The sequence below is a fragment of the Lithobates pipiens genome, unplaced genomic scaffold, assembly GCF_037356315.1.
Source record: "Lithobates pipiens isolate NorthernLeopardFrog02 unplaced genomic scaffold, aLitPip1_a1.2 Scaffold_16, whole genome shotgun sequence".
NCBI classification, from domain to species: Eukaryota; Metazoa; Chordata; class Amphibia; order Anura; family Ranidae; genus Lithobates; species Lithobates pipiens.
Genome location: NW_027507748.1, coordinates 462,789,944 through 462,817,859, shown reverse-complemented (window position 1 = coordinate 462,817,859; position 27,916 = coordinate 462,789,944). Strand labels below are relative to the sequence as shown.

General features: G+C 40.2%; 1 protein-coding gene across 3 annotated transcripts in view; it reads left to right on the top strand.

Moving 5' to 3' along the window:
• MYO16 (myosin XVI) overlaps nucleotides 1–27,916 on the top strand; it is a 555,564-nt gene that overhangs the window by 194,994 nt on the left and 332,654 nt on the right. For all 3 annotated transcript variants that reach the window (XM_077482903.1, XM_077482902.1, XM_077482901.1), the window contains exons 5-6: nucleotides 14,523–14,631; nucleotides 27,140–27,264. In XM_077482903.1, the coding sequence (XP_077339029.1) occupies nucleotides 14,523–14,631; nucleotides 27,140–27,264 (234 nt within the window). The remainder of the gene's footprint in view (nucleotides 1–14,522; nucleotides 14,632–27,139; nucleotides 27,265–27,916) is intronic.

Here is a 27,916-nt window from a genome sequence, read left to right as displayed (position 1 = left end):
CCACTTGGATCTTTGATTTGATCTTTTTCCCAATACAACACATGGACACACACTGTTAATTTTCAATAATTTTTATTGAAGATTTTCATCAGAACAATAAAGACGAACATTCCGTATAACAAATAAGTAAAATCCATCTTTGCATATACATAGCCATTCTAGACAAACATAGATCTAGACAATAACCTAACAGAACAGACCTGTAAAACAATCAGGCATTATGTTGATATATCAATTGTAATATCGTGGACCCCGATCATCTATTCAATTCCCCGCAATGGAGTATGTCCAGTCAAGGCACACAAGCCCCAAGCCCCCTGGCGCCCCAAACGGGATCAAGCTGCAGACCAGGGGTCGGGCCCGCCCACCAAAACCAGCACACTCCCCTCCAACCCTATAGGGTTCCAATACCTGAGATGCAGACACACACTGTTAAAGCCATGTTCTTTCTTCTTTAGTTAAAAGGGAATAGTAACTATCCATCATCAGTGCTTGAAGAGGTCACACTACTTGCATCTTATTGGACCCTGCATGGAAATACTAAAGTTGTAAAAAGGCAATGTACATTTTTAATTTCCTAAGAATTTCAAAATTTACTGGTAAATTGCTCTACTTGCCTCCTGCGTCCTGTTCTGTCAATCAAAGCAAGAGTCTGTTCATTTTAAATGCTGGAATTTCAGACCTGGTAATATGATGGGACCCATATAATACTGCAGTATGTATTAAGGCTACTCACTAAAAGTATACACATTTACAATAAAATTCATATTTGAAACTTAGTCATGTATAGGGAGATCACACTTTGAAAAATTATTGCTTTACATACAGCAGCTTCATCCAGCAATGCTTAAAATTGTAATGTTGTCAAAGTATTGTCTACATAATGTATACTATTGAAGGGAATTGCTTTAGTGATTTGTGTCGTGTTAAAAGTCAAAATACTGAATGCACACAAGAACCCTCTACCATTTAATTTGATTCCATGGCTACAATTTTATTGAAATAAATGTTTTGGCTTCTGTCCAGCTAAGTCACAGGTTGTTCCAGCTAGTTAAATTGTTAAAACAGAATAAATTAGGTTTATCTTCTGAGCAATTGGCCCATGCTCTATATTTATGAGCTGCTTCTTGTCAGATGCTGTGTGTAGACAAGCAGATGGTATGCCAATATCATGTTAAAATGAGTACAGATATGACATCCTTGGTTTTTGACATTAGTAATACCTGTTTCTGTTGACATTTTACATTTATTCTTTCATGGTGTGTCTAGAAAAAAAAAAAAATAAGTGTATTTTGTCTCTGTTGATACTTAAAGGAGAGCTTTGCTGTATACTCTGAGAATGATTTACCATATGATGCGAGAATATTCACCCAATAAATTGCATGAAGATTCACTGCAGTTATACAATCATGTGCAGATGAAATAAGTACACAGGGATTTTATTTTCACACAATTGGATAACTCAATTTATTATCTAAATGTTTTCAAATCCTTTGGTAAGTTATCCTCAATGTGTTATATAACTGACAACATTGCATAATTCTGGAGTATTTTCCGAAAAACAGCTTCACTTGCTTTAATACTCGCCGCACAAACACATATATATGCTTGATCTGACTATATGCGTGATTGTGTTCAAGTGGTTATACCAGGGTTGTGTCTGCAGCTGTCTATTATAACCCCAGAATTACAATTTTCAGTCAGCGATTCCCTAGATTCCCTGAGTGACCGATAGGGCCCCCCCCCCCCCATAGTCCACCGGCACTTCCCTGGGCTTTCCCGTGTGATCAGGAAGCCTGGCACTGAAGCGGGTAGTTCTGCCAACTGATCATAGAGCTCATTGGAGACTGAGACATCTCTGACTGTCTGTATTATCTAGGAAACCAGAATCGACATGCATTTTGTCACTATTGGTTAGGGCAAATGTAAGCACAGTGTATAAAAAAAGAATGTGCTAAACAAAAATCTCATATTTGGTTATTAAAATCCAACTGTAGAAAACACAAATCCGTGAATCCTAAAAAAAAATCCACCTCATGCATGCACCGTCACCACAGGCAATATAGAGTCTTACCAGAGAGCCTGGACCCTTTATTATGAAGGGTTTAGTGCATAATTGTTTTCTACATTTTGTTTATACTGATTATATTTCACTTTTGTGGTGCTGCTGGACAATTTACACTGTAATAGTGGTGACTGACATTATTTATTTTTATGTTTTTACACATTCGCAGTATTCTTCTTATAATAAATGTAAACACAGACTTTTTTTAAAGCATGAGATCAATGTTTTTTTTTAGCTCGTGCTTTCAAGGGTAGAGGAGATATCTGGGGTCTTATAGACCCCAGATGTCTCTATAAAGAGGACCTGTCATGCTTTATTGCTATCACAAGCGATGTTTGCATTTCTTGTAAAAAACATCAAAGTGATAAAAAAAATAAAGGGACAATGTAAAAATAAAAATGTAATAACATAAATAAAGAATATCCCCTGTCCCCTCATGCTCACAGGCAGAGGTGAACACATATGTTCTCCCCGCACATGTGAGGTAACACCGCAAACATTATAGAGAGAACAATAATTCTAGCTCTAGACTTCTAGGCTTGCTCTATAGACTGGTTCTGCCCTGCCCCCTACTCTTTGCTCACAGGTTTTGTGAGCAATTCCTCCCACTGGCACAAAAAATGGAGCACTGTCAGAGAAGTACATACCAAGGCCGAAATGCTGAGAGCAGTTCACCCTTGCGACTAAGCGCAGTTCGCCCCCTGGAGGTGATACAGGGAGTGAATGGCACAAAGAGGCACAGGCTACCCAGTTGGCAGGAGAAGCCTTGAGTGAAGGTTCTTGTAGTGATGAGCACCAGTGCAGAGACTGGCAGATGGGATAAACTGCTGACAGAAAGTCCAGAAGCAGGCTGAGGGTCAAACACTTGAAGATCTGTAAAGCACAGGCGGAGGTATGGTGTCTGGTAGACATAAGGCATGTCCGGGTCACAGGCAGAGGGTCAAGGCAAGGAGACAGGAGGCAGGTCCGGGTAACAGGCAGAGGGTCAAACACAGGAGATAAGCGGAATCCATTTAACAGGCCAGAGTTCAGGTCCAGGAGAAAGGCATAATTCCTTCCATTGATACCAACAGTGGGCCTCTATTCCTCCCACTGACACCAGCGAAAGGGCACAATTCCTCCCACTGATGCCAACAATAGGCCACTATTCCTTCCATTGACACCAATGGAGGACATTTTATACCTCCACTGGCCCAAGTCCGGCCCCCTTAATGTCTGAAAGACATTAAAGTGTCCCTTTGTTTAGAAAGTTTGGAGACCCCTGGTATTCGGAAAAGTTTAATGGAAGTTTAAAAAACATTAGGTATCATTAGGGCTACATAAGCTAAGTGGGGCCAAAGGCAGTGATAAAAAAAGGACCTCTCTTAGAATTTGCACAGAAGGTGTATTCCATTTTTTGAAACAATAGTAAAAATGTATTCTTTTTAAAGGGGACCTGAATTGTGGAGGGTGTTCCCACAAAAGGCAAGCAGAGCACAGAGTCACCAGTATTGCCTATGGTCTCCATGCAGCTGATCTTTTTTTCATTACTGATACACATTGCCTTGTTTTGCACTGTGCGTCTATGGAGGTAACCATCTTGGTAGAGGCGCAGCTTTGTTTCCTCTCCTAATCAGTAAAAAGAAGAGGGAGCAGAACAGTAGTGACATCATCCAATCATATTCTGAATCTTGTGTGACTAGTAGTCAGCGTCAGCTGTGCCTGAGAGATTTGTCTTGGGTTTATAACTACAATGGGGTCTAAGGCCCAGTTCAAATCTGAGTGTTCTAAATTTGTACAATTCTGCCCACAATTCTGGAATGTGGTAAACTCCTGGCAAAACACACAGCATGCATTTGGGTGCTGTTATTTTTAATGGCACCCCAAACACACAAAAGAAACATTTTGCGGCGTGACAAAACGTCTTTGGACGTCTGCGTCTTTGAAACATAGAACAGCCCTTTCAAATGAATGGTGCTGCTTCAAAAATGCATAAAAAAAGCATATTTAAAAATGCATTAAAAACATGACGCTCTGCCATTACTAGATGTGAATAGAGCCTAAGTGATGTTATTCAGTTATCATTATTAGCATGAAAAGATGAGGATAACTTATCACATTTTTGCTAGAGGGCCTTTAGAGGCCTGTTTTTGGGGCCATAACTCATACAACACATTTTGAAAAGAAAAATGTAAACTTTTAATATTAGGTCTGATTTCTAATTTTCCTAATGTATTCACCATGTCAGCCAATCAGGTTCCGACTTTGGGGGAGATTTACTAAACTAGTGCATGCAGAGTCTTGTGCAGCTGTGCATAGTAACCAATCAGCTTCTAACTTCAGCTTGTTCAATTACGTTTTAACAATAACATCTAGAAGCTAATTGGTTACCATGCACAGGTGCACTAGATTCTGTGTGCGCCTGTTTTAGTAAATCTTCCCCATTGTGCTTTATCTAAAGCATGTTAGGAAAGAAAATGATAAATAAACAAAATATACAAGCTGCATCACTGGCTATAATCTGTATGATTCATGCCGTTTATTTTTCCTCTGTTGTTTGGCTTCTACTTTTCTGGTAGTACAAGAAGACTTTTAGGTTGGGTTCACACTATTGCCAATTTGCAATAGCAGGTGATTGTGACCGGCTTTCTATGAAGCCGGTTCACATATCTCCTCTGCGGCTCCGGTGCGAATTTGCCCAGGAACCCTGTGAGTCTTTTGTCCATTTCAAGTCCGAATTCTGCCAAAATGTCTTGAAGTCGGACCTGAAACGGTGAACAGGGATGCACTAGACCCCTACTGGGAGCCGCTTGTGAAGATAGTGTGAACCCAGACTTAAAGGGGATTGCAAACCTGCAGAAAGAGGTCTCTCAGTACTGTATGTTTATGCTCAAAAAATACCAAACTCCCCAGAACATGAAACTGCTACATCTAAATAAAAAATGCCTATCATACCTTGATATAAGGACATCTTCATTAAATATCAAAAACATATTAACATATGGTTAAGGTATTATTGGTGTGTTCTGTGACATGCAACACATACATGACCACCTGTAACCATAATTAAAACAATCAACCTAGTTGTGAGATGGCTGGGAGATGTGCCTTTATCTGCACAGTTTACAATTCAAGTATAAAACAAAGTCACAATTCATAAATCTTTTTATATAGATACATCAGAAATTTCTAATGCATGAACCTAAATTATAGTATATAGTGTAAATGCAGTTAAAGTAGTTTTAAAGGTGAAAGGTTTCTTACCTTAAAGGGACATTCTACCCAAAAGTGGAACTTCTGCTCTTTGTACTTCTCCCCCCTCTGATGCCACATTTGGCCCCTTTTGGGGGAGAGGGGGAGCGTTGGGGGAAAGAATGTCTGTCTTTCACAGGTATCCTGTTCCCACTTTCGGCCGAGGGTATTGACATCACCACCCGGTCTCCCTCCTCTTCCCTCCTCCTCTCCCAGCTGCCGGGCCAGTAAAAGAGAGGAGCAGAGCCTCCCACATCTGCATCTTTTAGACTAACATTAAGCATTCCCATATAATTGTACATAAGTGCAGAATGCAGAAATTAGCAGAAAGGAACATTTTAGTCGACTCACATATTCAAACTGTCCTTTTCACCTTCAGTATTCTTGCTGTATGATATCATGAGTATGCCTCTGGAGGTGTCCAATTAGAATCTATACAATAATTGAATTAATATATGATGTTCACACTGGGGAAAAAAAGACTTGCTCCATTGTCAATATTTTCTTATCTGTTTTCTCTTAATTTTGTATTCTAAAAAATATAACTCAAATGCTAAGAACACAGTTTTCTGCATTCAAAAGTTGTGGAGCGCTGACAGTCTTGTTCTACTGCAGAAATCTTGTGTTCTAAGGAAAAAAACAACATTACCTTCCTTATTATTCCCATGCCTCGTAATCTGCTTTCTGCAGTATCATCCAATCTGGAAAACGATGTTTACAGAAGGAAAATGGAGCTATATTGCAGTATTTTAATTTTTTTTTTAATTTTTTTTTTTTTATTAAAGGCAGTCACGATGAAGCAACAATTATATTGCAAATAAAAAAATATATAATGATTAATCAAAGTGTATGTTCACAAATGCCAGAGGTCTAGCAAGCTGAATTGGAGAGCTGGGTTCTTTGGTCCTTTGTGACTGGGCTGTTAACATCCCTAGTTATGATGTCTTTCAGAGAGACAAGGTGATGGTGTCTGTGTGTGAAAAGCAATATAAAAGTGAGTAGTAAAGATGACCCTGCTGTTGATAATCAATTAGAAAAAGGCATTTACAAAATTGAAAAAGCATGTGCAAACAAATCAAACAAATCTACTTTCTTTTTTATATAGAAGTAAACTGAAACTCAGGGAAAACTGTAGCTGTGGATAAAGTATATTTGAATTTTTCTAAAGCATGGTCCCTCACAGGAATCTAATGTATAAATATTTAGGTGTAATAAGAAAATTTAGCCTGTAAATAAATAGCAAAGTGTGTTAAAGTTTGCATTCAGACAGTAGAGAATACAGATCTATTCTATGAATAGTCTAGAGTTGTTGAAAGGGTACCCCAGGGTTCAATTTTGGGGAGGTCATTGTTTAAAAATGCTACCATTTCTTTGCAGATTAGACAATACCTACAAGGTGTCTAATACCTACAAGTTTGTCCAGATGCATTGTTTAATTGGGCATGTGCATGACAAATAAGTGTAGCGGTACCCCCGCAGGGTCTGCTGGTTGTTGTGGTCTGTCTCTCACCCTGCACAACCAGGCACACAATATTCAGACACTCAGGAGCAAGAAGCAGTCCTTGTACTTTGTTTTGATGTTTTTGAAAAGGGAATAAACTTGGATGGAGATAAGAGAGATATGGGTTGCCCACTTGATTGAAGAAAAAGATAAAGAATTGTGACTTCAAACTATATACAGTCTCTGTATTAACACCTCCTCACTTCCATCTCTAGCACATCACTTGATTACTGATCTCACTCTTCAGCACATCACTCGATTGCTGATATCACTCTTCAGCACATCACTTAATTCCTCACTTCCAGGACCAGCTATCACAATGTTTTAGGCCTGACACTGGTCCTGCCAGGCCTTAGCAAATGCCCTTTGTAGGCAGGGACCGTGGGCACCTTTGATGTAGCAAAAATTGTGGTAATCCTAGTGATAGCTGTCCGCATGGCTACTGATCCCAGCACCCCATCCCCAGGCCCTGCCAGCCACCCTGGCCACAGCTGTCAGCCACAGTCCACTCCACTGGCTCTGCACCCATCCCAGACTGCACTCTCCCAGTCCTCTCAGATGTGCCTCCCCAATCCTCCTGAATGTGTGAACATTCACTAGCCCTCCTTGCTGCCTCTGTGGAACCCCCGGAGACCTTCCCAGCAGTGTTCTCCTGCTGTCTTCTCTTGCTCCTCCTATGCCTTCTGGTCAGGACACTTCTGTGGGTTGTAAGAGGGTCCTGTCCACACTCAAGCCCAGGCCCAAGGTCAGCCCCCCCCCAGACTGGGGAGCCCCCTCAACGGCCCTGACAGCCTAACATTCCGTCTCCATCTTTCACCTGATCACAACTCCTCACCACCTGGGCTGACCTTTAGTATTTGAGGGGGCCTGCCCCCTGCCAATCCTAGTTGGGGATTGGACAGGGCCCTTAGAATACTCCAGGCAGCTCCACCTTTCCTCCTTCCCATCCAAAAGATTCCAGCATATTCTGGGGGGGGGGGGGGGGTCTATGTGATGCTGTCTGTGATTCACCCAGCTCTCTCTGGCTTTCTGCCAACCCAGGAATCAAAACAGAGGCAGGCTTGGCTATCAGCCAAGCCTGCAAACATTTGACTGTACTGAAAAAACCCTGTTTCACTCTAGCACTACTAGAGGGTGCTACATAAGGTTTAAGGTTAACAAATTAAAAATTATGCACATACAATTGAGGGGAATAAAGCTGGGTATGTCAATGCGGAGAAAGGAGCTGGGTTTCCCAGTAGATCAATGTAAAGTAAATGTCAATAAACCACTAAAATTCCATACAAATTTCATACCAACTTTACATGCCAATGTTTTTTTTATATGTAGCTCTCTTTAATATGGTGCCTTGTTCAGGCTCTTTATGTTATAGGGTGACAATGCTCTTTTCTTGTCTCTCAAATGTGCTCCTGATCTTTCATTGGGTCACTCTCGTATCCGATGGATGTTACAGGTGGCTGTTTAAGCACAAATTATGCAAGCACTGTCTGTTGTTTTCACCATAAGGAAACCCGCCCTGAGAAATGGCATTCAGCTGTTGCTGGAGTAAATGGATATAAACATAAGTGACTGCATAGAGACTACACAGGAGATGCAACAAAGGAAGCTCTGGAAAATTAGTGCTGTACAAAAAAAAAAATTATCTTTGTAGCACCTTCCAGTCTACTAGCTTCTGGTGCTGCCCCTATGCTGCTTTTGCCAAGACCTTTATCTTTAAATGAATGCCAGTGTTACCCTGATTCTGTTGCCACAAAATAAAATAGAAATAAACATTTTTCATGCCAACACATATACAAAATTGACACAAGTACAACATTGTTTAGATCATCTTTTTGTTCTCTATTTTTATCTTCCAAGATGCATATTTAGGTCAAAAAGCAAGAGATGGATGTGAAAACTCAATGTAGAGCATTTTTATTTCAAAAATATCCCTATAAGGAAAAAATCCAGAAATTGTGACAGAGAATCACAAGGATAATCAGATCACCAGTGCAAATAGTTTTTATGGGGCTTAGGCTGGGTACAAAAAAAAAGCCAATCAGCTGATTCAGCAGGAACCGTTTGACATTTGATCAGTGTGTACAACTGTCTTTCTGACAGAAGCTAATATAATGACCAGCTTTTGTCAAAGGAACTTGCTGGAAAATCAGTATATGATCAGTGTGTTCTGGCGGGGGGTGGGGGGATATTGCTTGTCAGAATACAATGGCACAATGGTGGGGGGAAGCTGCACCAACATCGTTTGTATTGGTAGTGCGATCTGTCTGGCTTTTTTTTCCGCTCAATCTGCTGGGTTGAACAAACAAAAAACTAGCAGTGTGTATCAGGCTCTAATCATGTGTGTAACACCTCTAATCTAATCTAACATTTCTAATAAGATCCATTCATGTATACAGTCATGTTAAATGCAACAAGGAAAGTCACAATTCACCATTTGTCATATTCTGTAGACTGGAATGTATAGCTAAATTAAATGAGGAAGTCCAAGGTAAAATTATGTACTTCCATCTATACCTAAAATCACACAAAAATGTTTAGCTGATACCTTTATTATGTTTTTTTTTACTGCTTTTAAATGACATATGAATTTATTTTATTTTTTATTTTTTTATGTTTCTCCAATGTGTATTTTTGACTTTTTTGAGATTTATTTTCTTATAAAGTCTGACTTAACGTAAAATCAACGTTTTTTTTAGCATTATCTTTAAAGCTAAATCCATCAAAATGGATTCTTTGTAATATGAAGTGGATACATATTATGTGGTTTCACTTCATTGTTTTAGCATCTAAAGCATTAAAGCAAACAGACATTTACATTTTATTTCTTTATTACCTTGCATTTACAATATATTTTCCAGGAATAAAGTATAGGATACATGGGGACATTACAGTATTACAAGACTGTCCCAGAGCATAACAGTACATACATAAAAAAGGCAGTTTGGAAAGGAACACATTAAAAGTGGAGATCTTATATGTAGTCATATATAGTCAGGGGGGTACTGAACTCACAACCCCCCTCAAGTATCCAAGAAGATATGACAGGCGGGTTATAACTGACATCTCCTCTGGTCTTGGAACTATGACAGGTAAGTATTCTGGTCAGCACAAGGAGCCCTAGGGAATTATAAAACAGACACCATTCAGGGTAAAAAAAAGCTGTACTGGCATGGGGAAAAGTGAAAAAGAAGAGGATAAAAAAGAGAGGGAGTTGAGGGAAGGGGGCCAGAGGCAAAAGTTGGTACAGGAAACAGGTGAGGGGCAGAGAAGGAAGAAGCCCTCCACTCCCTCAGGTCCTGTTCGCCCTCACAGGAGATAATCAAGGAAAGGGGTGGTACCGCATAAAGGTGAGTCCCAGTTGAATTGGAGAAGTGCCCTTATCAGTTCACTGTGAAACCTAGATATAAATGATCCCCACAATGAGTGCGTGGTAATATTTTTTGTTCTTTTTATTTATTATCTATCTGCAGTAAATGTTATTACCATAATTTACTTTTTTTTTTTTGGTCTATCAACCCCCAAATTCTGCATGACATTAATTCTATCTGAAACCACAGTTTTATAACTTTATATTCACAAGTATCAGTAATTCCTTCAATCATGAGTGAAGGGCTATGGAACTTGCCATTATGAGTAGCACCACAACTCACACACTGGTGTACTGATCTATGGTGAACTGGGATTGGGTGCGAAGGATAATTTTACCAGATCATTTTGTAGGTGAAACAGTTACAATATTTTAAAATAATCATTTATACTTACAGTCTTGATAAATACAGAGAAATGTGTTTTGATCACTGGAGCTAAAATGCCATACAACCATAGTTATTGTTATTACAATTACAATTGCGAGCAATTTTATAATTTGTGAACATTTTTAATAGATTGATTTCATCATTATTGTCTCATGCACATTGGACATTTTTTCTGCTGCTCCAAGGGGCTTTGGTATTTTTTCCTGCCTCTAAACATCCCTGCATGTTAGCCTATGTGTCCATGCATTTAGAGGCGTTTAGAGGCAGAAGAAAAAAACCCACAGCCAGTGCATCCAGGAGCAGCAGAGTTTTGGCAGAAAAAGCATTGACATACCTGCCTAAATGCTTAAGAGTGTTAATTCATTAGGATTGAAATAAAATGATAATTCTGCCCATTGAATTGAATTGCCCCCCCCCCCCCCCAAGAGTTTGGCATGCCTAAATGAACCCAAACATGTTACATGAGTCTACAAGTGTCAAGCAAGTTTTTCTGACAAAACACTGCTGTCTGGAGGAAAGGAGTCTAATGCTGTGTACACACGGCCGGACTTTTCGACAGCAAAGGTCAGACGGATCCGTTGGACAATTCAACTGTGTGGGGGTTTCATCGGACGTTTGCTGTCAAAAAATCAGACAGACTTTAGATTTAGAACATGTTTCAAATCTTCCCGATGGACTCAAGTCCGGACGAAAAATCCATTTGTCTTTATGCTAGTCCGACGGACGAAAACCAACGCTAGGGCAGCTTTTGGCTACTTGCTATGAACTTCTTTATTCTAGTCCGGTCGTACGTCATCATGTCTGAATCCGTTGGACTTTGGTGTGATTGTGTCTGGCCAAGTCTGTTTGTTCCGAAAGTCCATCGGAACTCTGCTGAAAAGTCAGTTCGGAAGACCGTCGGACCTAGTCTGCCAGAAAATTCGGTTGTGTGTACACGGCATAAGAGAGTTAGCTAAAAGTCCAGTTTGAAGCCTCAAACTGATTAAAAAAAAGCTGTTATATAGCAATAATAAGAAATGTTTTGGTTCTATCACTCTGTGTAAAATTTACACTTTAACAGATATATTAAATTGTAACAAGCACCTAGAACCAGCCTAGTGAAATACTGCGCTTTTATGATAATCAATTGTGACGCTTGTGATGCCATCTTTAGGCCTCAACTAAACAGACAGGAATCCCTTTTAACTGAATGTAAAATCATGCAATTAGTCACTAAATTTAAAAACAAGTGACAGTTGTGTGTAGCTACAGTAAGCTATGTTAGCATTTAGCACATATTTAATTCAATTATGACAACAGTTAAACTTATTTTAGAGAACCAATAATGCTTTGCATATGCTGCCATTTTAAAATGGCAGATTCCTTGTTTTTTAAATATGTACTCTTCAAGACTCTTTTTTATATTATATCCTAAATGAGGTTGTGTAGGACATTTAGGTTCATAGTTTCCCTTAAAGCCAGCTGTGAGGCTAATAGTGTTGAAATGAAAATACTTATCAGTCGTTTTGCTGTTGTTCTAAGCATTGTGTTTGTGTCAACTTCAATGCTGTAACTGCAACAAGTAATGAAAGCTAAGCTATCAAGATTTAACCTAGTTTATTTACAGGAACATTTGTTGCCTAGAGTGAAACAGTTGTCTGTTGGCAAAATATGGGATTTTATAAATATAACTATAAATAAAACTAACTGAAGCATTGTTTCCCAAAAAATCACCTAAGGCACTACAATTCAAAGTTTCAGAAGAGCATGACACAACAAATGAAACTGTACGCAAGCACCCCTTTAAACACTTTAGTTCTGTGGGTTTTTTTTACCCATTTTAGTCCTGGAAAAGGTTTACATATAAAATATTGTGTTGTTTTCATACTGCTAATGATCCTTATTGCTACTGTCATTTACCAAACCATTTTCCATAAATATCTGGGTCTGTCCTTGAAATTTGGGGCAAAACTGACAGAAAATCACCCTTTATTTTGGTAAAAATGTACATTTATACAATTACTAAAGGAAGTAATTTTACTTTGGGTAGATAAAAACTATAAAGATTATCAAATATTTACTAAATTTTCATGTTATAATTAGGGAGGAGCTTAAGGATGAACACCCAAACAATTGCCCATTTGGCGTGAGCCAAATGTCATGTATAATAAAAAAATATTACTACCGTTATTATATATGACAACTTCTTGCAGTCATTGGTTGCTAAGGATGCCAGCAGGTGCACCATTGAGTCCTTATCAATCAATGATGTCACCAGCCCCATTCAGTTATATGACCAGGAATCCCCACCATGTAAGCAATAGAGTTGACATCATTGACTATACATGGTCATGTACATATATGGTCAATGACATGTCCAGGAAACCCCCCAACATGTATATTACAGCTGTCATCTACCAGACCTTCCATTGGGTGGGTGACAAACAAATGGGATATATCTGGGCTGTGGCATGTTATTTTTCTTTCTGTGGGTCGTTGTCAGGATAGATGCACTCCATTGGAGTCAGGAGTGCACCTGCTAAGGTAGTGGACTCTATGGCTGACTGCTGAGGATGGAACTCTGGGTAGTTCAGAAAGGCAGGTCCACTGGAGCACCATCACAAATCCCACTGTGAGCTAGAGCATAAGATTCCCCAGGGCATGGAGTCTATGAGCCAGCAGGTGTTCACCAGAGCTTCTAGTGGTGAGGATGGACTGCACTGCAACTGGCTCCAGGTTGTGGCTCCCAGGGTCTCCCAGCTCACACTGATAGTAGGCTACAGGAGGATAGAGAGGAAGCAGCAGCCCAGGACAACAAGGCATAGTCAGGAGATAAGCCAAAGGATGGGGCAACTAGCACACAAGGATAGACAGAGAACACGCCAAGGTCAGGGTGACAAGCAGGCAGGGATAGTCAAAGAACAAGCCAAGATCAGTAACAGACAGACGTAGAGCACATAGCAAGCAGGAGACAGGAAACCAAACACCAAATATTGCTTGGCAAAGCAGGCTTGGAGAACACAGTGTTAAATAGGGGTTCCTGTTAAGGCTAGGGTGGAAGATCACATAATGATACAGGTTTGAGATTGCAGGCCCTAAGGCTGATACACAGACCAGGTAAGAGACAGACAGGACATGAAAGTATTACTGCAGAGTCATGACAGTTGTCAGCCATCAGGCATAGATTGACATTCATTTGTACCACTGAATGATATGAATTATAATGGATTTACAAGGGACTTTTTTGGGGATTTTTATTTTTGGAATAAAGGACCTTTCAAAATTTTTGGCTTCTTTATTTCTAGGTTACAACTTTTTTATGAATGAGTAGGTGTACTCCAGGGGATTTCCAGATTCTGAAAAGTCCTCCACTCCCAAATCTCCACAACCACTGGCCAGGGTTGTGGGGAAGAGGCCCTTGTCCTTATCAACATGGGGAAAGGGTGCTTTGCCAGGGGTCACACAGAGTGAGTTTGAGGAGTTCAAAGATCCACACCTGTATGTTACATAGGGACACAGAAGCTATGTCTGTGCAATCCCAATAGACTAAAATGGGACACTGGAATGCATGCAGCACATGTGCATCCCCGTTCCAGTAAAAGATGGTTCTGCACAGGACATGGAGCAAATCTCCCCATGTGAATGGGGCCTTATATGAATCACAGAACTTTATCTAGGTGTTTGATGAAAAATAGCCATAGAAGGATGACTTTTGTATGTATTAAAGGGTAGGTCTTTCAAGCATTGTGATTTTGGTTTTATGCAAATGCTAAAAAAATAAATTACTGACTAGATTAATATTTCTTAAGGACTATAAAAGCACACTCTCCCCATTTGAAAGTGGTATACTGTACTTAAATTTGCCATTGCACCCACATTGTACATTCTTATTTAATTACAGGGTTTTAATACAGTAACATTATAGTCAACGTTATTTTTCACATAGTCTGTTTGTATATTAATATTGTTTTATTTTATTATTTTTTTCTAGTCTGGAGCAAATGTACTTTTGCAAGATGTGAATGGCAACATTGCACTTGACTATGCCACAGAGGGAACAGAGTCCAATTCTATACTTCTGACATACTTAGAAGAAAATGGTAGGTAATAAAAGACATAGGGCAGATATCAAATAGCTTTGCATATCGTGGTTTTGTGTGCATGATGCAAGAACCTTTTATATATACTATATCTTTGTATTTCTATCTTTCTGTATATAGACAATGAGCCACAGCATGTCTTATTTTATTGGATACTCTTTGAAATATATATAGTCTTTGAAATATCAAAAATAATAGCTTCCTCTACTGATATATATAAATTACGGTAGAAATAATCCTTTTGAAGCATATGGTCAGCCTTCTCCTGCTTAAAATAGCTGATAATTAGACATTAGCAGAACAAAAAATTGTTTTGATTCATTATTTACATAAATTTGTTTAGTTAAATTTGTTTAATTTGTTTTCAGAATTTGTTTTGTTTATTAGTTTTGTAATCAATTCAAAATGTTTTTGAATCAATTCAATAAATTTTCGAATCAATTTTGAAATGTCGAATTTGAAACACTTTGGAATTCAAATAGTTTTTCAATTTCCAAGAAGAATAAAATGGAATTGAAAATAAAGGAATAGAATAGATTTTTTATCTATACTAATCCTTTATTTTCTTTTCTACTTTTATGTTTGGAAATTGGAAAACTATTCAAATTTGAAAAGATTTCAAATTCGAATTTGAAAACTATTTGAATTCCAAAGTTTTGGAAATCAAATTTGAAAAATATTCAAATTCCAAAAGTATTCAAAAACTACTCGAAAACTATTCAAATTTAAATTTTGTCTGATTTTTTTTTTCGTTATTTCAGATTTGTTAAAATTCTGTATTATTCTAATCTAATTGAATGCATCCAAATTTCTGAATAACGAAAATGTGTCAGAATTTTAATTCAGAACTAAGCGAAGACTGATAATAATAGCAAAAATTGTTGGTGGCTTCTAGCTGCTAATGGCATGGGTGTTGTGTGATCCTTTAACATGGATGAAAAACAATCTGCTACTAAATCTAGACAGAATTTGAAAGAACAAGTTTAATTCTGAGAAATAATGAATTTCTAAATCCAAGTGGGGGGGGGGTGGAAATAGGTCAACACCTATAACGTGTGGCCATATATCTTCCCCCGGAAATACACAGAATTTATGTCCAATGTAAAGGCTTTTTAAATGGTTAAGCATGGTTCATTAATAGCTTAATTAAAACTGCTATTTCATCCTATTAATCTTTTTTGTTGCGTATGCATTCTTATTCTCATTAGCACATTGCCCTTTAAGATAACAGTTTTATTCCGGCAATTAAATAGGGAAATTGCTGATTTAATGTGCATATTAACTATGCAGAGGTAACTGTAACCTTTGGCATTTGTTGTGTCACAAATATTAGGAGGAATCATTAAGTATTATATAGCAAATTTTAGTATATTTGGAATACTAGTGTTCTTTGCCTCATTATTGTATTCTCACTACCTTTTGATAGGGGGGTTCCAAGTAATTCTGTCACTTGAGCTGAACTTTTGGAAAGTGTCCCCAGCTCCCCTTACCCATTACTAGGGATGGGCGAATGGTTCGGCCCAAGCATGGGTTCAGGCCGAACTTTGGCTGTTCGTAAGTTCTCTGAACAGCCAAAATATAGGGTAGTTCGGACTACCACAATGCATCCACAATGCACTGCGCCCCTGCACAGTGCATTGAAAGCCCTGATTGGCTGAAGCAATGAAAATTTCACCAAATCAGGGCACACAACACTGTCATGGCTCATTTCTCTTAGTCTCGCCCCCAACAATATGAAGCTATTCTTTCCATAGCGGCCATTTGTAGTGTGATAGCGGCATGAAGAGAGATAGAACAGGGCTCTGTTCAGTTCTGTTAGACAGTTAGTGTGCTATAGTGATTCTATTGTCAGTGTAGAATATCAGTTTAGTGTGAAGCTAGTGATAGTTCAGTGTGAGTGTAGTGTGACTATTCATCTTTACATTAGTGATTGTAGGGATAGTTCAGTTAGTGTGAGTGTAGTGACCATTTAACACTGTATATTTCATTGCATTATTGCAAGCTTAATGCTGTATATTTCATTGCGGTACTGCAAGTTTAATGCCATATAGTTCTGTGCATTACTGCAAGTTTTATGCTGTATAGTTCTGTGCGTTACTGCTAGTTTAACCACTTGCTGCCCGCCCTATAACAGATACACAGCGGCATAGTGGTTTCAAAATCCTGACCGGACGTCATATGACGTCCGGTCAGGTCATATGACGTGATCACAATGGGCATCACTGATTGGCCTGCATTATTGTTTGGCACTGATTGGCATCCATTAGTACAGTTTAATATAATACAATGCCGCCTATCAGTGCCCACCTGTGCTGCCTATCGGTGCCCATCCGTGCCACCTATCAGTGCCCATCCATGCCCATCTGTGCCACTTATCGATGCCCATTTGTGCCGCCTATCCATGCCCATCTGTACCGCCTATCCATACCCATCCATGCCGCCCATCCGTGCCAATCCGTGACAGCTATCAGTGCCAATTTGTGCCACCTATCAGTGCCCATCCGTGTCACCAATCAGTGCCACCCATCAGTGCCACCTATCAGTGCCGCCTATCAGTGTCACATATCAGTGTCCATCAATGTCATCTCATCAGTGCCACTTCATTGGTGCCACCTCATTGGTGCCCATCAGTGCCGCCTTATCAGTGCCCATCAGTGAAGGAGAAAACTTGCTTATTTACAAAGTTTTGAAACTGAAACAAAAAAAAACATTATTTTTCAAAATTTTCGGTATTTTTTTATTTGTTTAGCAAAAAATAAAAACCGCAGAAGTGATCAAATACCGCCAAAAGAAAGCTCTATTTGTGGGAAAAAATGATAAAAATTTCATTTGGGTACAGCGTAGCATGACCGCGCAATTGTCATTCAAAGTGCGACATCGCTTAAATCTCAAAATTGGTCTGAGCAGGAAGGTGTTTAAGTGCCTGGTATTGAAGTGTTTAACACCATATATTTCATTGCGTTACTGCAAGTTTTACACCATATAGTTCTAAGCATTACTGCAAGTTTAACGCTGTATATTTTTGTGCATTAATGCAAGTTTTACGCCGCATAGTTCATTGCATTACTGCAAGTTTAGCGCCATATATTTCATTGTGTTACTGAAAGTTTAACGCCATATAGTTGTGTGCATTACTGCAAGTTTAATGCTATATATTTCATTGCATTACTGCAAGTTTAAAGCTGTATATTTCATTGCGTTACTGCAAGTTTAACGACATATAGTTCTGTGTGTTACTGTAAGTTTAACACCATATAGCTCTATGCGTTACTGCAAGTTTAATGCTGTATATTTAATTGCATTACTACAAGCTTAACGCTGTAGATTTCATTATGTTACTGCAAGTTTAACTCCATTTAGTTCTGTGCATCACTGCTAGTTTAACGCTGTATATTTCATTGCATTACTGCAAGTTTAATGCCATATAGTTCTGTGCATCAATGCGAGTTTAATGCTATATATTTCATTGCATTACTGCAAGTTTAAAGCTGTATATTTCATTGTGTTACAGCAAGTTTAACGCCATATAGTCTGCGTATAGTTGCCATATAGTTCTGTGCATTACTGCAAGTCTAATGCCGTATATTTCATTGGGTTACTGCAAGCTTAACGCCATATATTTCATTGCGTTACTGCAAGTTTAACTCCATATAGTTCTGTGCATCACTGCAAGTTTAACGTTGTATATTTCATTGCATTACTGCAAGTTTACCTCCATATAGTTCTGTGCATCACTGCAAGTTTAACGCTGTATATTTCATTGCATTACTGCAAGTTTAACGGCGTAGAGTTCTGTGCATTACTGCAAGTTTAACGCTGTATAGTTCTGTGTGTTACTACAAGTTCAACACCTTATATTTCATTGTGTTACTGCAAGTGTAATACTGTATATTTTGTTGCGTTACTGCACGTAGTTCTGTACGTTATTGCACATTTGACACAGTATATTGCAGTATATTATAGTGTATCCGTGGCGTGTGTCTGTGTCGTGAATACTCAAATTAAAGTTCACCAAACACCACTTTCCATAGATTAAAGTGCATCCACGTACACATTTACCCCTCTTTATTACATTTTGTTAATAAGCACCCTCCACTCCCCCCATCATATCTGGGAGGACAGCAAGGAGTGGCAGACATTCCCATGGTACTGTAGGCAAAGTTGGAAGAGGTCAGTCCTCAGGCAGGGCATAATTTCCTCTGTTTAGTGATGTTGCCAGTTGCTATCCAGCCACATCATGCAGAGGAGGTGGTGGCCTGGCTTACCAAACTGCCCTCATCCTCCTCATCCTCCTTCACCCAAGCAGAGACTAGTGCACAGTCCCTAGCAGCTGCCAGAGTGGCAAAACCTGCCTCCTTGTCCATAGCTATTCTTGTCATAGCCCCAGCATCAGGCATGGAGGAGTCAGCAGAGTTATTTGAACACAGAGTCAGCCACTTGCTCCTTGACAATGCACAGCCATTACTCAATTCAGATGTTGGTTCTGAAGTTGAGGAAGGCAGGAACATGAGTCTACAGAGAGGGGACAACATTGGTACACAAACTTGCTTTCATGTTCCCCCAGCCACAGGGTATTGCCAAGTTGTCTCTAGTGGTAATGAGGATGGAGGAGATGATGATGGTGAGGTCATTGACTTTACTTGGGTGCCAGATAGAGCAGAGGAAGAAAGTGAGGCAGAGGCACAACCCCAACGAGGCAGCCATCATGGAAGAGTAGAGAGGAGCCACTCTATTCCATCACATTTCGGAGCTGTTATCTCCTGGCCAACTTGCCACAGCTCAGCTGTCTGGGCCTTTTTTAGTATATGTGCAGTTGATCACGCCGTTGCTATTTGCAAACTTTGTCTCCAGCACATCAAGTGTGGCAAAAACACCAACCAATTGGGTACCACATGCTTCACAAGTCATTTAACCTCCCACCACTCAGCCCATTGGCAAGAGCACCTAAAAGCCACACGAAAGCGGCACAGATCTGTCCCTCCTCCTTACACACCTCAGTCTGTCCATGCTATACCTCATAACCTCTCAGCAGTCTCCACTGACAGGGATGATGGTATAGTGCAGAGTGTCCCAGATCCTTGCAGCACATTTGCCAGCAGCACATAACCATCTGTAGACTATAGCCAGCAAATTTCTCTGCCCTATCTGCTGCAGCAAAAAAAAAAAACAGTCCCTGCCACCCACATACCCAGCATCCAAATGCAAGCTTGTCAAGGCTGCTGGCTCTACAACTTCTGCCTTTCTGCCTGGGGGAATCTGCCCCTTCTGTGAATTTGCAAAATGTGCTGTACCGCAATGGCAGGTTCCCAGTTGCTATTTATTTTCACATAAGGCCATTCCAGCTCTCTACCATCATGTGGAAGGCAATCTTGTGGCATCGTTGGGCAAGGCATTCAACTGCAAAGTCCACGTTACTGCTGACACGTGGTCCAGCAAGCACGGGCAGGGACAATATATTTAGTTCACAGCACACTGGGTAACTCTGCTTGCAACTTGGAAGGATGTAGGACAGGGCTCAGTGATGCAGCTTGTTGTGCCCCCACATACAGCTGGTGATGATGCCAGATTTGTCATCTCTACCCCCTCCTCCTCCTCCATGACCTCCTCTGCTGAATTGTCCTATAAACCTCAAGTACTCCCTAAGCCTTCAAGGGGCTATTCAATGGGTCAGACTAAAAGGTGCCATGCAGTGCTTCAGCTGGTGTGTCTAGGGGACAGGAACCACACTGGAGAAAAGATTCTTTCACCTCTGCAGGGATAGGCCCAGAGGTGGTTCAGGCCACACCAGCTGGTGCCAGGAATGTATGATAATTGCACAGACCTCCTATCCACCCTTAAACAAGGAAAGTTGACACATGTGCCATGCCTGGCACATGTCCTAAATTTGGTGCTTCAGCGTTTCCTAAATAGGTACACAAGGTTGGAAGATCTACTAAAGCAGGCCAGAAGAGTCTGTAGTTATTTTAGGTGGCCTACACAGCCAGTGCTTGGTTGGCTGAAATTCAGTGGGAATTCTACCTGCCCATAAATTGCCTGATTTGTGACATGAGCACCAGGTGGAACTCGACTTTGGCAATGCTGCAGCGGCTGCACATGCAGCAGAGGGCCATCAATGAGTACCTGTGTGAGTATGGCACAACGACAGGCTCAGGCTGACTCTGCTTTTTTTCCCCACGCCAATGGCTGCTCATAAAGGATGCATGAACTGTACTGTCACAATTTGAGAAGGCCACAAGGAGGGTGAGCCGTGACAATGCATGCATCAGTGACACAATTCCTGTTGTTTTCCTGCTGGAGCAGACTCTGCATGGCATTATGGATAGGGAACTCGAGGCAGAGCAGCAGGATGAAGAGGAGGACTTCCTTTCCTCTCAAGGTCTACTTTATGCAGACACCAATATTCCTATGCCACAGAACACACAAGAGGAGAGAGAGGAGGAGGAGGATTCTGGAAGTTTTGGAGGCATTGAAGCAGAGGAAGACATCCGCAGATGGAAGTAGTACATGGCTGGGTGGAGGCAGTTGCAGATACTATAATCCTCAGTGACCCAGAGGAATCTGCTTCTCATGCCTCTGAAAACTTGCAGTGCATGGGCTATCTCATACTTCAAAGCCTGCGAAAAGACTCAAGAATACGTGGCATAAAGGAAAAGGATCCCCATTGGTTGACAACCCTCTTTGACCACTGTTATAAGGGTAAAGTCTCAGAACTCATCCCGTCCCCACAGTGAGTGCAAAAGGTGAAATCTCTCGAGGAAATCTTAAAATTGAGTTTATCTAACACTTTTCCCGACTCTGTCATGTATTTCTCAATTTTTGTAGTCCTCGCTGCCCAGGGCTGTCAGCTTCCACATCCCATCGGCAGTGTCTGCATCACATGGTGGATGATTATTTAGGGGCAAAAACAAAGATGGAGAGCTTTCCAGTTGATTACTGGGTCATGAGAATAGACCAGTGGCCAGAACTTGCCCAGTATGCTTTTGAGCTATTTGGCTGCCCTGCATCCAGCGTGCTTTCCAAACAGGCATTCAGTGTTGCTGGAGGTTTTGTTACTGATCATAGAACGCATCTGTCCACAGACTCCGTGGACCATCTTACTTTCATGAAAATTAATCAGTCCTGGATTACTAGCATCTTTGAAGCCCCTGATGCCGATGTTGCCTATTAAGTGTTGTTGGGATGTGGAATCTCTGCAGGACTTCTATGCTGCCTAGTGTTGACCATTTTTTTATACTTGTATACTTTTGACATTAAGGCCAATTTTTGCTTTCATCAAGAGTACTTCTACAGTGTTACGGTATGAAGGCCCAACCGACACCCAAATAACAATTTTTCCAAGCCCATTACAAAAGTCTGTGGTAGAGACACCAAAATGTATCCAAAAAATCTCTAATCTTGTTTCCAGTGCACTAAATTATGGCCTCATCATACAGAATGGCTTCCTAAGCCGTTGCTTGCAGGCAAAGGAAGCTTGCTGGGAAAATTTAATTTTTATGGGCTTTATAAATGCAATTATTGCTGCAGCAGCTTCTATACACAGTACATATGTGCCACTTTACAGGTGGACTAAGGGGACCCCCCAGGCACTATATTGAAAGCAATTTTTAATTTTTATGCTTTCACTTTAAGCATCAATAAATCACTACTCATTTAGAAATTACATTTTTTACAAACGTTTTTTCACTGATTTTGTCCCCCAGGGCAGTACCCAAGCCCCCATAACCATTGTATGCCCGATTACTTGCATATAAGCCTTCAAAATGGGGTCCCATAGACTTCAATGGGGTTTGTTATTCCATTGCAAACTTTTGCGATGTTCAAAAGTTCTAGTGTGAACCGAACAGGAGGTAATTCGGCCCATGCCTACCCACTACGGCATGTGACACAAACAGTTAATGATGTTAAGAAGGAATAAGGTTTGAGTTGGTCACTACTGGGGGTCTGAGGTGAAACCTGCAAGTTAGAGAGTCGAATTCCTGGTAAATTTATGTGCAGATTTTCCCAGGATAAATTTGTAAAACTATAATGCATTTCATGGCCTTCAAACTATGGTCAGCAGGCTTAAAAAGGCCAATAACTGCAAGCCAGCTCACTACAAAAGGGGGAGGGGTGCACACAACAGCCATTGTGTCAGTGAATTGGAAGCTTCTCCAGGAAATTTTTATTGATAGAACCTTTGTTTTGAGGTACACAAGCAAGCTTATTGAGTTCAACTAATAAACAAAAATGAAATAAATAAACTGAAAACTTCCATATACAGAATACCTATATAGATATAGATATAGATATAGATATAGATATACAATGTCTTCCTGGTCTCTAATCAAATATACCCTTTATTAAAATAAAGGTTTGTGTTTTATGCCTTTTTTTCATTTTTATTTTATGCCAATAAGGCTCTGTATTTTTAGTTTGGGGGTGCTCAAAGCACAGCATTGCCTTGTTAATGGCCATCTGTTCTTGGAGCTGCCTTGTGTTTGCAGAACATCATTTGGAAGGAAAAAAACAGTGAGCATCAAAACCACCTCACATTATACCATTCACATTCATTGCACCCCCTATCCAAATAGATAAAATAAAGTTAGGCATACACCAGTTAGGCCTACTATCCCTGAATAAAACTGTCCTGCTGCTGGCCAGGTTTGCACTGCTGTATCATCTAAAGTATTTACATTCTTGTAGTTAAGCCCCAACTTGTGATTTCTGTCCCTAGCAAATTGAGGCTGTCTTACTATTTCAATTATCCTGCTGTTGGCTACATTTTTGCCTGCTGTGCCATCTGCAGTTTCTTAAAGGAGAAGTACAGCCAAATCTCATTACTTCTCCTGTAGATTACAGGAGTGCATTTCATTCTGCACTCCTCTGACCTGTTTTCAGCAGAGAGCGGGCAGAAGCCCACTATCAGCTGACATTACAGAGTTAGTCCAGGCTGGGGCAAGATCGCAACAATGAAGTTGGGATCTGCCCACATGCCTGGACCATCACCTGGCTCAGCCTCTCAGTGTGCCGCTGGGAGCCTGAACCAGCTGCTCCCACCCCTCCACTGCCCATTGCTCCAGTGAGCATGAAGGGGAGCAGAGCAGAAAGCTGGTGACTGACAGGAGATGCAGCACTGGCCCACCTAGGTAAGTATAATTAAAAAAATTTATAAAAAAGAAATAAACCCTATACTTCTCTTTTAATTCATATAGTAAAATACCTGTCTGTACTTTTTTTCTAGTACATTTTTACCACTTTTTACTGATTTTAAATTTCAACCTTGTTTATCATTTTAGAGAGCTTAATAGAAATTGACTGTGGCATTAGAGTTTTACTTCTGTTAACAGCCACAGCAAACTACTAGCCGATTTTTATCTGCTGCTCCAAGCCGGTGTATTACTGTTTAATAAAAAAATTAAGTGTCACTGCTAAAGCTCTCTTGTCAGAGGGCAAAATTTAGCTGTCACTGCAAAGATAGAAGAGGTGCTTTCTAAAACAAGATTTTCACCTTGCCTCATGGGTAACATAGCCCTTAATTTAAGGGTATAATAATAGTTATAATAATGAGATACTTAAATTGGTCTGGCATGACTTGGCTATGAAGTGGTTAAATGACACAAAAACACATTTGCATTTTAAAACAGAAATTGTGGCTGCATTCCTTGGAGGACCGTTAGAGGCCATTTTACATATAATCAAAATCCTAAACCATGACTGCTCAAGCAGCCAAGGTCCTAGAGCCTGCAGACAATGTCTCTGAAGAGGGGTGGTAATTCATCACGTCTGACAGATGCTAAAAGGCTTTTGTATGTAGGAGAAATACACATTGTGTTGGAAGAGTTTAAGAACTACACTAGTTATAATGTAATAATAATCACAGGAATTTGCTTATATGCTATGTCTGTTATAAAATTATGTTAAACATCATCCATTGTGCAGGTGGATTGTGGCTACATGGCATGTAATCTGCTCCCTCCCCTAGTTCCTCAGCGTGTAGCCTTCCTGTTAAGGCTGGCCATATACATTATTGCAGATGTCTCACCAAGAATTATGGGGGGAGAGATATCTGCTCATATCTGAATGACTCATACCTGAATGTACTGTTGCAGTTGCAGCAATCTTTTTCCCAGTTGGGTCAGATAAAGGCTTTGTTGACTTCTCTCCATAGGCAAGGGAATAATTCCTGTTTCAGAGCACTAACTATAATAAATGTTCAAATCTGTCAATTCACTCTCCTTTTTCAAGGACATGTAAGGTCATTGTATGTCAACTTTCTAATCATTTTCTTCAGAGGATAAAGAATCTTGGAAGCATTAATCAACAAGTGTATAGTAGGTCAGTTACACAACAGTAGTAAGGGAATAACTGCTGAATGTACTGTAAGGATAAATGTGTTACACATTTACTTAAGACAACTGGATATTGCAGTACAGGACAGAAATTTAGTGACAACTACTCCATGTGTGGCATTCAAATGAAATGTGTAAGACCTTTACTACATGTACATACCTCCCAACTTTTGAACTTCAGAATGATGAACACTTATGGGAGGAAGCGACTGGCAGTGCACTACACGTATAACGGCAAAAGTCGGTGTGAATGAACTCTTAACAGTGGGAGGGGCTTAATGGGTACAGAGTTTAGGAGAGTGCTAGATACAGAGTGTGGGGTTCTGGAGTGCTAAATGTACAGGAAGATGGGTTCTGGAGTGTGCTATGTACAAAGTACAGGGCTCTGGGGTATGTTATGTACAGGGTGCCGGGTTTTGTAGTGCATTATGTACAGAGTGCAGGAGAATGCTAGGTACAGAGTGCAGGATTCTGGAGTGCGTTATATACAGAGTGCAGGGTTCTGGAGTGAGTTATGTACAGAGTGCAGGGTTCTGGAGTGAGTTATGTACAGAGTGCAGTGTTCTGGAGTGCTTTATGTACAGAGTGCAGGGTTCTGGCATGCATTACATATAGAGTGCAAGGTTCTGGAGTGTGTTACATACAGAGTGCAGAGTTCTGGAGTGCTTTACATACAGAGTGCAGGGTTATGGAGTGCGTTATGTACAGAATGCAGGGTTTTGGAGTATGTTGCATACAGAAATGTGGGTTCTGGAGTAAGTTATGCACAGAATGCAGAGTTCAAGAGAGCGCTAGGTACAGAGTCCATTCAAAACACACACATACAAACCACTCACATACAAACCGCACACATACAAAACACACACATACAAACTACACACATACAAATTACACACATACAAAACCACACACATACAAAACACACAAACATACAAACACCTCTCCTCTGCCCTCCTCTTCCCCAAAGCTCTACCATATGCCACATGGTTATCTATGTAAACGTACCTTTCTGTAGCTGGCTCTGTCACAGTTTCATTTTATTTTTCAGTGCACACTGTTCTCATTTTCAGCTCCTAAACTCCCCTCACCCAACAGGAAGGAGACAGGAATTACAATGCAGTTCACGCCTCTCCTCCACTCCTCCCCTCAATCATTCTTCAGTCAGCCAGACCAGCACGTGTCTCGGCTCTCAGTGCAGAGCAGGGAGGCCGCTATAGTGAGGGAGAGATGTTACCTTTAACTTTGTAACTGCAGAAGCTGTGCTGTGAGTGCAGAGCTACCACTTACTGTAGCTGGAAAAAACCCTGGTCAGCAATGCATGGCCTGTTTTCCTATACTGCTGATTGCTTGATAAAGGAGTGGGTATGAGTAGCAATCCCGCCCATACCCGACATCCCCGCTTGTGACAGCTGCAGCTGCGCAGAGCACATCCAGTGGGTTTTCTGGCCAATCCCTGGCTGTGCTTAATGTTAAGACTTGCACTGGAAATTACAATATGATCAACTGATGCAGTGATACAGGACAAAGCACTTCTACAGTTGGACAGAAGTATAAAGGCGGGGAAGTCCCCCCCAATCTGGGACTGTTGGGAGGAATGCATGTATACAGGTGTTGATTCAAAGTGATTTCTCAACAAAATTAAGAATGTAGACACGGATAAATGGGTGAGTTTCCACTGATTATTAAAATGAATTAAATAGCATTTTCAGTTTGTGGTGCTCACATACAGTTAAGTTCTTCTTTAACATCCTACTGCAGTCAAAAAACAATCTGGCCTCCAAAGTGCATCTCACCCTCCCAACAGATATATACTTTGGCAATTTTTATTATAATTGAAAACCCAACTATTATAACTCTTATCTTAGTGAAACAATAGGTTATCAACCCCCCTAAAAATACAATCTGGTCAACAGGTTTCCCACCAAAACCAATTATTTATATTGGCATTATAAGGCAACAATAATCCAATGATATTGGTGACCTAATTACAACTGCATTAATGTAGTATGTTGGATAGATGTTCATATTAGAAAACTTCTGTTGGCTAGGTTGTTTCATAAAGGCTGACTTTCCTTTATCATGTATGCCTCCGTTTAGTTTCATTAAAACCTGGGCTATGGATTTGATTGGATTTATTTCCCAATTTTCTTGGAATCATATGTACTTGTTTTCTTCTGTAGGTGTTGATCTGACCTCATTGCGACAGATAAGGACCCAGAGAGCAGCAGTGATGTTATCTGATGTGAAGCAGCTGCTGGCTGCTGGGGGAAGCGTTAATGAGAAAAATGATGATGGCGTGACTCTTGTAAGATTTTCTATAAATTCAGCATACATGAAGATTTCCTTCTGAAGCTTTATATTCATCAAGCAGCTTTTTTGTTAGATATGGTCACATATCAAGTAGCAATTTGTCTAATAATTTAACTCCCACACAGTATTAAGGCTTAAAATAAATTGTCAGTGAGAGGGGAGTCCTGCATGGGGTTAGCTAAGCTGTAACTGGTGTCATGCTTGGTTCATCCACTACTCATTCTGTGCAGATTGTTTCTACCTACAGTGCTGCGTTTCATTGGAGAGCTGGGGCAGCTGTTATTGGGATTTTAACTAACTACCATGCAATGAATAAGCATCTGTTCTTTTCCTGTACATGCAGACTGTGGATAAAATAAAAAAGCTCTATTTATAACAATGGGATACGAATGCCTGTCACATTTGTTATCTGTTAAATTGCTCTGTTAAATTACTAGAGTCTGCATTGCACAGCAATGTCATCTTAGTCAACAGTAGTGTCCATATATTGGATTCAGCTGCTAGTTTTTAAATGCTTACACAAATTCAATTGAAGTAATTGGTTTAATGTACCAGTTACACTGAAGGATTAAGACCACACATTTAGGTGTTTATTACATCAGATAATGGGGATTTCCAGCCCATAAATAAAACCCTGCTGGTATATG